This window comes from Tamandua tetradactyla, chromosome 9 (genome assembly GCF_023851605.1).
Source record: "Tamandua tetradactyla isolate mTamTet1 chromosome 9, mTamTet1.pri, whole genome shotgun sequence".
In the NCBI taxonomy this organism is placed as follows: Eukaryota; Metazoa; Chordata; class Mammalia; order Pilosa; family Myrmecophagidae; genus Tamandua; species Tamandua tetradactyla.
Window position 1 is genome coordinate 18,407,898 of NC_135335.1, and position 12,098 is coordinate 18,419,995.

Below are 12,098 nucleotides of genomic sequence, written 5' to 3' on the forward strand. Positions count from 1 at the left end.
AAGATGGCAGGGAAAGCGGGTCGGGGGGGGGGGGGGGTGGGAACTGCAGAGAGAATATCTCGGGAGACACCACAGCGAGAAGCAGTGCTTTTGTGGGAGTTCAGTGCTGCCAACCCATGAATCCTCAGGCCGTACAATGGTCTTGTCTGTAAAATAACTAAGGCTGAGCTGAAGATAGAGAAGCCTCTACTCTAAAGAAGAGGGACAGAGGGGTAACTCCTGTCCTGCAAGGCATAGCCCCTCCTTTGGCTTCACTTTAGCAACCCCCTGCTCCTGTCTCTGAATAAGTCACAGGATCTTTTGTCCTTCCCCACCCCCAAACCGTTCTCTTCATCCCACTTGTACCGCCCTCCCTGGTCTTCCTTTTTTCCGTGGGAAAGTTGCTTGAAGAGGTCATGGGCAGAGAGAGGAGGGGGAAGGGGGCATGCAACCACAGAAGGTCGATGGCAGTGCCAGACAAAAGGAATAAACACGCTAATTAAATGTCCAAGAAAGGCTCCAGAAGATGGGAGTAGGGGTGAGGGAGGTGGTAAGAGGTGAAAAGGAATGGGCTGGAAGATACAGAGGGGTGGGGAGGGGCCTCCCTTGTCAGGAAAACAGAGCAGGGCGGGGGGGGGGAAAGACTTTGTTTCTATAGCCCTTTTGAAACTGCACTGCTCAGACCTCCAGTCCATTCTCTAGCTCCAATTCTATCGGCAGGCAGAGGGAATAAAGAGAGATAAAGAGCTGCTGACTCCCTCACTGAGATTCAAAGTGATCTGAGGTGTCTCTCTCCCTTGATTATGGCACGGGGTCACTTGGCATTTGTCAAGAGCCCCAGAAATGAGGTGGGGTATTTGACCCTACTCAGCTTGGACTTCAGTTCAACAGCTACACAGTGTGTTTATTCAGTAGATAACTGTTAATAATAAAAAGAAGAACAGCAGTTCAGACTCACTGAAGTCTTATTGTGCAGCCAAGCATTGGGCTAAATCTCTACACTGACTATCTATCTCATTTAATCCTTACAACAGCCCTTTAAGGGAGGTACTATTAGCACCCTCATTTTACAGATGAGGAAACTGAAGGCAGAGTTTGCAAAACTGGCCCCTAGTCTCAGAGCAAAGAACTTGGACTCAAGCCCAGGCAGTCAAATTCTGAAGGCTGAGTTCTCATCACCATAGGAGCCTCCTTTTTTCTCCCAGCAACCACTCTGGGAGCTGTTAGAGACCCCAGAATGCTGCTGCATGACAGCATGGACAAAGGAGAGCTGCTCCCCTAAACACTCCTGCCAGCTGATATAAAATCTCGCACATCTGTCCAGCCTTTTACCATGATAAATTATCTTGACAAGGAAGGAGCTAGCTGGGCTTTGGCCAAAAAGTCTGGGCAAGGAGACCAAAACTCGGGTTCCAGCCCCCACTTGGTAGCACACAAACCAAGTGGCTCTCAATGCGAAGTAAATTCTGAGCTTAACTAGCCCAGGCTTAAAATTTAGATCACAGGATAAGGATGGGACAATGCAGGCAAGCACATCTGGTTCCCTCAGTGGATACCGCAGGGTAGGGAAGACAAGTTCTATGAGTGCCATCTCACAAACAGGGAAGTCAAATGTGGTAAAGACACTGTGGCAGAGGGAGGAGAAGTGGGACCTCCAGACACTCGGTCTAGTCCTCTCCCTGCTAAGCTCTGGCCCCACTCTGCTCTACCCTGCCTTCGTCTCCCCTCATGGACAGATCTTCCTACATTCCAAGATTAAGCTAAGTACTATCACACCTCCGCTGGGCAGCCTGGATTTTCAAACTCGGGTGCCTGTTCTAACCATAAATTCATCCTTTCCATTTGGGGTTTGGGGGTGCAGACAGGGCCAGGTCCTGCTAGAGAAAGGGATGACTGGGCAAATGTCAGAGGTAGACAAGAAAGAGACTGGTAGGCAAAGGAAAATGTGTGGCCGTCATGTGGATCTGGGTCTCTCCCACTTTATGGTAAAAAAATCTAGAAAATCATAAAATGCAATCATCACTGAGCTCACCAAATTACCAGGGTGTCATAGGAACACTCACTAAATTTGAGCTGCTATTCCAATCTGGAGTCACCTCTCCAGCTTCCAAAGAAAAGACCAGAAAAAAAGAGACTAACCCTCATTTGGCGCCTACTGCATGCTGGGCACTGTGACATGTGTTTGTCTAAGGAAGCTGACAGGTAGAGTCGGAGAGAGCATGGGCTCTAGAGTCACACTTCCTAAAATTTGAATCCCAGTCTGCCAATACTTAGTGATGTGGCCCTTGGGCGAGTGAACCTCTATTTTCCTCATTTGTAAAATGGGATAAAAATGTCTATTTCATAGACTTATAAGGATTAAAAAAGACTACAACATAGCAGGAGCCCAATTCATGCCGCCTACAATTACTTAGTATTTATAAACTTCTCTATTCTTTGCAGCCACCCAAACAGGCATATTATTGTTAACATTTTAAGAAACTGGGACTCTAAGGTGCTAAGAAACTGGGTCTCTAAGTGTCCCAGATCACTTCACTACTAAGAGGCTAAGTCTCAGGTTGGCTCCATACCTGCTGGACCCCAAAGATCAAATCCTCCTTCATCTACCACCCCATGGTGCCTTCCACTTGCAGCCAGGTGTCAGGACGAGATGAGCAGCTCAAACCCTGGCAGACCCTCCTTAACCTTTGACCCAGGCAGACACTTGGCTCTGAGGCAGCCACCGAAGCACCTACCCAGAGGCGATCAGCACCCGGGACTGGGCGATGGCCAGTCGCTGCAGGCTGGTACGATTCAAGGTTGCCAGGGCCACCCTTCCCGTCTTGCCATTGACTCCTGGGGGGCTGGCAGGAGAACCCACAGTAGCACCAGCCGGTATACTGGAGGCTGGTCGCCGACTCGTCTGTGATGGGACAATTTTCACCGGGCCCCGAACGGCGCCCGTGCTGTCCAGTGGCTTGGTCCCCGGGCCCGGCGGTAGGGGCAGCTTGACCGCTCCGGATGGAGGCACGTTCTTGCGGGCCACTGGCGGCTGCAGGGGCCCAGTGCTCCCGTTGACCACGGCTGCCTTAACACTCATCACCAGGACACACTGTGGGCAGGAGCAGGGTGGGGCGGGGGGCGAGGCAGCGGACCCGGGGCTGGCCGGCCAGGACTGAGCCTTGGGCAAGGTGCTGGTGACCATGGGGTAGACGAGGTCAAGACGCCGGCGGACGCGGCGCTGGCGCTGGGTCTGCCGGTTGATCTGGCCCATCGTGCTGAAGTCAATGATGTAGCTGAAGCCGATGGAGGTGAGGTCGATCCAGGGGTGCTGCTTCTCATAGGCATGCTGGATGGTGATACCCACTTCCATGTCATACGGTGTCCAAAAGCCATTGTCGTTCTCCCACTCCCACACCACGCCTTTCCCGGGGGCTGAGGATGGGTCATAGTAGTTGCGTCGAACTGGACGGAGAGTCCCTGACAGAGTGGGTCAGAAGAGAGGGTCTGGGTTAGCATAGAAAGAAATGTAACTGTGTTCCAAAAATAGGCAAACATCCAGCAAGCCCTACTGTGTGCTAGGTACTGCGCTGCCTTTTGAGGGATCAGCTTTGAAGGGGACTCGGTTCAGCACTTAAGGAGTCTATAGCCAAACAAGGGTGGAAGCGGATGAGTTACAGGGTGAAGGCTACAGGGGAAAAGTGTCTCCTGGTTTGGACTCAGGAGACTTTGGTCTCCAGCCAAACCAGTTTATTTATTAGCTAATATAGAATGTCCTGGTCTCCTCTACTTCCCTGGGAAATGGGATAATGACTGCTTAACAGGGTTTCTGTGAAGATTAAATGTGCCTCCCTTATTCATTCAACTAATACATAAGCAACAACGTGTAAACCAGGTCCCAGATTTCGTGTATACCTGTAACTTGCACTAAGAGGTGTATATAAAGTCCCTGACACATACTATGTGGTCTTAAATATATTCCTTTCACCCTGCCCCTTCTAAATGCAGCTCCCCCCCTGCCCTGAAGGACCCATAGACGTGTAGGGGAAGTCAAGGAAAATTTTGCTTCCATTCGGGATGACTTCCCAGAGACAGCAGCCAGGGGTAGCTTTATAGGTGAAGGAAACATGATACTTTACTATGAAGGGACAAAGGGACACTGGGCTTGAGAAAAACCCTCTCATTTTCCCCAGCAATGAATCCTATATTCACAACAAGATTTATATCATGATGACAATTTCATTTTTATATAACATCTTTCAAGAAGCTCAAAGCCTCCTTACTTTTTCTAGTTTTTTATAAGTAGCCTGGGTTGTTATAGGAGGTGGGTGTGAAGAAATGAATGAGCAGCACTGTTGCCTCTTTCTCCTCCCACCCCCACAGAACCTGAATCCAGCCCCCTCCCCAACCAGAGCCCATTTCCTGGGCATCAACATTAAGGCTAAAAATGCTTGGCTCAAAGGACGAGGCAGGAGGCTGGGGAGGGTTCCAAGGATGCTGGAATGCCTGCATCAGTAGATTGAAGCTTCATCCAGCAAAATGGTGGGAAAAGGCTTCCTTCCCCCGGCCTCTGACCCACCCTTTCCTCCAACCCAGAGGGAGACACCAAGACTGGGGACAGAATCCTATTCAAGAAGGGAAAAAAGGAAACAATGGCCATTCAAGCTTTTGCCAGGGTCATAACCCACCCCTCACTCCATCTCCAAGCCCCTTAATGACCCAAAACATCAACTTTAGGAGGCACAGAGGGAGAAGCAGAACAATCTCCTTTTCAACACCAGGACTTCTGCTGGGGGGGCATGGGGTGGTGGCATGGGAGGAGGGGAGAAAGAAGAAGGGGGGTGGGTTGCGGCTGCCTCCTCCTTTGCATCCATTTCCTTTCCAAGTAGCCAGTCTTCTGAGGAACAAAGAGCAGGGGCTTTCAGTTCCAGGGCGGAGGTGCTGCCCCTTCCAGCTGTGTGATGAAGCCTCAGTTTGCTCATCTGCTTCACAGGGTGGATATAAGGAGTGAACGCATGCACAAATATAAAGCATTAAAAAAACATCTGTTTTATACGCAGTCTTGTTCATAATCATCAAACAACCCAGGTGCCTTCACCGACAATTGTATGAATAAACTGTTGTACCTTTACATAGTAGAATACTGATTTAAATAAAAATAAACTGATAGATACATATGAACGAAAAAGCACCTGTTACATGACAACAGCTCAGTAATAACAAAGATTATTAATATAATTTGTTTTCTATTATATGTCTAATCAGGATTGAGAGGTCATGGGGAAAGTTTAGGATGTGTGTGTGATTGTGTGTGTGTGCCATTTTCACAATCTTTATTACTTAGAAAGGACATTCGCATATCCCATCACATATGATTGTCACCTTTTACAGATGAGAAAATTAGGTTTAGAGGGGCCTAAGTGACACTACTTGACCAATTCTCAGAAGTGTGATTAAAAAGGGATTTTTTCCAATAGTGATAGTCAATCCTGGGGATGCCCAAGAATGCCCCAGGAGTCTCCACAAGCTGTGCCCTGACTCTCATACACCTTTCCAATTTATCTTCCTGGGTCCCCTGTAATTTCTTCTATTTCTGGCAGAGAACCCTTTTATCCTCCTGCATTCCCTCATTCTCCTCTGAGCCCCAACCCCAGACACTATTCATCAGGTCCCTTTTACCGAATGCCGTCCTTTGCCTCTTTTGCCTATTGACATGCTCCTAGGCATTCAAGTTCTACGCCATTTGTCATCCATTCCTTGCACCCCCAGCAGGTTTAATTTGCTGAGTCTGGAGTGCATATCTTGACTATACAGTACCTGACCTGAGAAGCACCCTCTCTGCACTCCTGTTTCTGCACTTTGGGTGCCGCCCATGGGGGCAGGGATACCACTGTATTCCTCTTTATATTCATTCTAGTGCCTCACACAGAATCTGGTAGTGATGAGACAATGTGCTATGACTGATTGAAAACATCCTGCTACTCTGCCACGTAATCATCTATCCCATACTGTTGAGAACCCTTTTGCTGCTAGGACGAAAGCTAGAATCCACTCATTCCTTGAGTAGACTAGAAGGGAGCCAGAAGGTAAGTGTGCAAATATCTATTTATGGGGCATGGCATGAAGAAGGATGCCACACAAAATGATATGGGGGCTCGGTTGGCTGGAAACTGACCACATAGCCTCTCTGCTCACATATCATCCATGGCTCACCCTTAAGACCAAATTATTTCCCATACACCAGCCTCTGAAGCCCCCTCACCTGCATCACAGTCCCCCCTCACCCTCGCAATGCACTCTGCCCTCATTTCTACTACGCACGCCTTCTTCAGTCTCTCCCCTTTGCCTGTTTCTCCAGGGCTAGGTCTTTTCACAGTGCTGGTGGAACACTTGGGTATCCTCTTCACTGAGCAACTTCAGATACCAGCTCATTTCTCAAGAAAGCGTCCCATTCCTGTTCTTTATGGCACATATCTCAATGTGCGGCTACATATTTATTTATGTGGCTAGTTCCACGAATGTCTGTCTTTCTCACTAGCTTCCTAAAACCCCTGAGAGCAGGCATCGATGCTTTGCCTCCGCTATACCCCCTGTACCTGGTGTGTCTACAGGCTCAATAAACATCAAATGAACAAATAAAGTAATGAAGATTTGGAGAACATCTCAAGGAACAGATGACAAATGGCATAGAACTTGAATGCTCACGAGAATGCTAATAGGCAAAAATGTCAAGGGAAGGCATTTAGTAGAAGGACCTGGTGAGAACTGGGGGTGTGGGTGGGGTGGGAAGAAAAGAAAACTATGAGGGAAGGCAGGAGGATAAAAGGGTTATCTGTTTGGCAGGAGGAGAGGTAATTACAGGTGTGGGAGAAGATAAAACTAGGAAGGTATGTGAGAACTAGGGTGTGGAAGGTCTGGAAAGCCAGGCTGTAGGGGGTTTGATTTATAGGCAATGAGGAGCTGATAAAGTTTGTTAAGCAGAGATGCAATGGACCAGAGCTATCCCGTTAATTGTTCCCAGGTGATAAGCAATGAAGGTGCTGGCAGTGCAAATGGAAAGGTGAGAGAATGGAGAGACTTGACTGAGAGGAAACGGGTAGGGCCTTGACAAAGAGTAGCTGAGGGCTTTCCATGTGAGGTTCGAGGTTCCATCCTGCTTCAGAATCTTCTCAGATATGGGTCAGCAAAACCCCTCAGTGGGTCAGAGCTCCAGGACCTGGGACTGTCAGTAACACTTCTGGGTTTTTATCACCCATGCTTACGTTTGAACTACTGGGACACATGGTCTACGTGCCTGGAAATATTAGGCCAATTAAGACTCTGCATGGTGGAATGGGTCAAAGAATTCTGAAACTTTGACCATGAACAAGCAGGAAAGCAGAGGCGCCATGAGCAGGCAGAGGGGTATCAGGAAGAAGAACTGGTTTGAGGAGGGAAAGCTGCTGAGTTCAGTTCAGCCCTACCGGAGCTGGAGCATGCTCAGAAGGGAGGTAGAGACAGTGGGCGGACGTCAGGACCAAAGTTTCGGGACAAAGAGGAACGATGGGATTTCCTTCTCTGATTATTTCCAGGAACCTATTTGAATAGGCTAGTTTCAGCCCTTTCTAGAATCAGGATTATGAACTAGATGATCTAAGGAAATCCCATCTGATCCCAGGGTACAGTGACCCAAGGAAAGGCCTCTAAAAGGACAAGGGAAGAGGATGTTTACAAACCAAGGAGAAAGAAAGTAAAAGAAAATCTTCCCAACTCACGCCTGGAACCCCCAAGCACCCAGGATGTTTTGGTCCCTGGGAACCCAGAGGTAATATCTGAGGTTGCTAAGGGCATCTCTCCCACACCTGCCCATGTGACTCACCGCTTTTAAGCTTCCATGCAGAAAATCACATGCCTCTCTCACCTCACCCCCACTCCCACCTCAACTAGCGTGTTCCACAAGGGCAAAAACTTGGATGTTTTATTATTGCTATAGCCCATGTGCCTGGAGCAGTGCCTCCAGAAACAGAGTCTCTACCAGCCTTAAACAAGTGAATAAAGGAGTAGAGCTCCAGGCATTCGATTTTGAACTCAGGTCTATCATTTACTAGCTGTAAAACCTTGAGCCACTTAAGTTTCCTTTCCCATAAAATGGAAATAACTCTAGGTTCTTCCTAAGGTTGTTGTACAGATGAAACACGTGTGCAGCGTGCTTGGGACGAGGGCACCGGGCACCTCCCTGGGGACTGTAATTCTCTGTGCCCATCATGACACCTGCCTCCTCTACTCCTGTGCTCAGACCGCAGAGGGTAATCTATGAGGAGCCTGAAAATCAGCTCAGTCAAATTCTTTAAATCAGACCCACTCTCTCTCCATTAGACCCTTCTCACCACATAAAAGCAGCAAAACTTGCACAGAAAACTCTGGAATGGATCCTTCCTTTCCCTCACACCATGATGCTTCTTATCAACAACAACGCTGGTACAGGGCCAAATCCATTCACCTGCTGATCTGCAGGATGGGAAGGGAAGCCTGAACAGCTAAAGGACTTGTTCAGGGTCACAACGACGAGACAGTGAATACAAGAGGAGAGTCCAAGCCATGCCTCCCAACTCCCAGCCTTATGCATCCCCTATTCTGCAGCTGTGGCCTTGGAAATGTCAGCGATCAGGCACACTGGAAGCTGCAAGGTAAGTGAGGCTAAAGTAAAACTTCTCAGCCACCACCACCCTACGAGAGAAAAAGGGCAGCCCAGTCAAGGTAAGTGACTATGGGCAGACAGGACCTGAGCAAGGTTTTTGGAAGCAGCCAAGACCCTGTCTCCTCTAACCCACCTTATTCCTTTCCTTTTTCCAGACCCTCAGATCCCAATTGCCTAGAGACCAGCATAAGAATGCAAATGAGCTCAGACCCTGAGATGATCTAGGAAGGCTCAAGGCATACAGGGGTGGGCAGACACGGTGCCTGCAGCATCCCAGCCATCTCCCAGGAGACTGGCTGGATGAGGTCAGGAGCCCAGGGTAGTAGAGGGACTGAGAACTCTGCAGTCAGGCGGGCAAGACAAAGCTCCCATGTCAGGAAACGTCCCCAGATAGACAAGGCAACAAAAAGAGAGAGGAATCGCCTCTGGGCAGGGGACTTCCAGCTCTCCTTTGTTTATGGGGACGTTTCTGGTTCCCAGCTTTAAATTGTGGCTTGGGACGGCGGGTAATTTAATTAAACATTGCCAGGGCTTGGCGGAGGTTGCCTGGGAGCTGGTGGGTTTAAAGTTCCTAGCCTGTCACGGCCTCCTCAATTGAACTATATTGAGAGGAACTGAGGAGAGGAGGGGGTTCAGAGCCCAGTAATCTAGAGATAGGCCTATTTTAATGTGACAAGCTCCGACAGACCCAGCATTCCTGGGAATTCAGGACAGGGCCCGGCACCCAGCGGGGAGGTGCCAGCTCGGTACCCATACATACCAGCCAACCCACCAATGGAGGGGGTGAATGAAACCAAAGCAGCCTGAACCACACACACCTCAAGGAAAGACAGAAAAGCAAAGCACACCCTGAGGCAGTCTTTAAAACGTTGATGGGGAGGCTTTCTGCCTCAATTTTAAAATCTAAGGCTCCCCTAGCCTCTAAACTGTTAACCACCAGAGAGTGGTCAGCCTGCCAGGAAGCTAGCTTCTATGTCCTTCAGCCCAGGGTTCTCCAGAACTTCACTTCCTTGAAAAGGGACCTTTGGAGGATGGCCCTTTTTGGTGCCCTCAAGCAAAAGGCTGAAAAAATCCAGTCCTTGCTTTTCCCAAATGTGGGAGAGGAGCACACACCTTTACGTCAGTCAGGTGGGTCTCCATATGCTGCCCAGGTAATATCTGAAATAGAAAAGCTAACACCCGCCTATTTTGGGCAGAACTGGAATTCCCTATCAGATGTCCTAACTGCTGGCCTGGGTGCCAGGGCTGCACCTTACACACATACACACACACACACACCAGCACACCCTCCCCCATCCGACACCCCCTCCCTTCCCCAACCTCTATCCCAATTGCACAATTCTACTCTCCTCCTCTCTTTTCAGCCACACTTAATCCTCTTTCTCACCCTCCCCCACTCCTCCTTATTCTCTCCTCCTCCCAGTCTCTCTCTCTCAGTCCCACCTCCCTCCCTTTTCCCACCAAGCTTTAAGCCCCTCCGGATGCTTACACTTCTGGAATCCTTTCCCCAGAAAGCCCTTGACAAAGGAAGAGGTTATTGGGAGTTATGACTAAAGGATGGGACATGACGGGGTTGGGGGGAGAGATACTCCTTTCCCATGACAATCCCAATTAGCACACAGGATGTGGGGGCTTTCCAAGGAATCTGAGATGCCTGCTCAAACAGCTGTTCTCCAACCCGCTGGGACTCTGCCCCCTCCCCTCCCCAGGAGCCTGTCCAGGCTCCTCAGCTGCGTTCTGCCTCCGCTTAGAGCTAGCTGGAATTCCAGAATTCTCCTTCCCTGCTCTCCTCACCCCTCACTGGAGAGAGGGAGACAGTGGACCCTTGTCCCAGGTCGCCAATTACCCCTCCATATACCGGGCCAAGCAAAGACATGCAGCTCTGCCCTGCTCCTTCCTCTGAGGACCCGTGTGACCAGCACCCCCACCCTCTAACCCCCACCCTTCCCCCCCTCAGGCCTGGAAAAGCTGGTCAGCTGGGAGATGGGGTTGCGGTGTCCACAGTGGTAACTTGATTCTCAAGATAGTTTAGCTCTCTGGGAGGCCAAGATGCCCGTCCCTCATGGGCTGTGGTTTCAGGGGGAAGCTCAGGGACAGTTTCTGCTCAGGAATCTGCCTCCTTCGTGGACAAAGGGAGCGGCTTCCCCGCCTGGCATTCCCCAGCCCCTCCCTCCCTTGCCTCTCCCCATCTGCTGGGGCCTGTTGCTTCAGCACTGGAGAACACACAGCAGCACTCACCAGTGCCACGGCATCCAGGGGGTTTCATCCCCTGGAATCCCAGGACTCCAGCCTCTGCTCCCAGGGGCGGCCCTTCACCTGCTAAACTACAAGTACGGCCTCCAGGGATGGCGTGGGAAGGCAGGAGAGGGGACAGAGGTAGTAAGATCGAGAGCAGCGGCAGGCCTGACCGTGCCTGTGGCAAAAGTAGGGTCAGTGGAGGTGTAAGGGATGACACAAGGAAGCCTTTGCTGGCAGGTGTGACAGGCTGGGATTGTTCGTGGGCTGGAGCTTGAGTTTGTACAGGGGAGAATATAGGGCCAGTAAGCATTGAAAAGGGGGTGTGGAAAAGGGTTTCTTAGGGACCGGATTGCACCTGGGTTTGTATAGTCAGAACGCTGATACTACTTGGATGGACCTTTATTGGGGGGAAAGGGTCTTAAGATCACGGGGGAGTAAAGGAGCCCACCACCAAGACCTCCTGGTGACACCACTGCATGGCGTTAGTCAGTGGGCAAGTGAGGCGAGAAATCCCGGGGCAGGGAGAAGACACGGTCGCGAGCGGGGCAGGGGTGGCCAGCTCACCGGTGTCCTGGCGGAACTGGTTCATGGACTGCAGGTCGATGATGTAGGGCGCGAGACGGCTGTCCACCTGGCCCAGCACCACGCTGCCCCCCGCGCGGGGGCCGGCGCGGACCACCGCCTCGATGTGGTGGCTCACGGCCGGGCTGTAGGGTCGCCAGCGGCCGTGCTCGTTCAGCCATTCCCAGACAACCACGGCCGAGGCCAGGAGCATGGCGAGCCCGGGGCTGTGGCGGCGGCGCTGCGCTGCCTGCCTCCGGGGCCGGGCGCGTCCGCCCTCCTCCGCTTCCTCCTGCGCCGCCGCCTCCGGGCCTCGACCGCGCCCCCCGCCCCGCGCCTGGACGCCCAGGGCAGCCTCAGCTCCGGCCCATCGGCCCCTCCCCAGCCGCGCATCCAAGGGGGCCCGGAGACCCGGGCCGCCCGGTTCGGACTGCGAGCCGCCGCCGCCGCCGCCGCTGCCGCCGGGGTCCGCCGCTGCTGCCGCTGCTCCGTGGGGTCGAGTCGCTTCATGCAAATGTCCGGCTCTCGGCAAACAGACCCCCGCCTTGCAAAGCCACCCGGCGGGCGCGCGGCCGGATGCCCGGCGGCCGCGAGCTCGGGCTGACCACGCGGCTAGGACCGAGCCCTCGCACCAGTTGCGCCTCGGGCTCTGCAGAAGCCGGGG

General features: G+C 51.6%; 1 protein-coding gene across 1 annotated transcript in view; it reads right to left on the reverse strand.

The window, feature by feature from the left end:
* Window positions 1-11,656, reverse strand: part of DTX4 (deltex E3 ubiquitin ligase 4) — a 31,502-nt gene extending 19,846 nt beyond the window's left edge. The window contains exons 1-2 of the mRNA XM_077116163.1: window positions 11,438-11,656; window positions 2,715-3,438 (exon numbers count right to left, since the gene is read on the reverse strand). Coding sequence (XP_076972278.1) covers window positions 2,715-3,438; window positions 11,438-11,648 — 935 coding nt within the window. The 5' untranslated portion in view covers window positions 11,649-11,656. The remainder of the gene's footprint in view (window positions 1-2,714; window positions 3,439-11,437) is intronic.
* Between the last annotated feature and the right edge of the window lie 442 nt (window positions 11,657-12,098).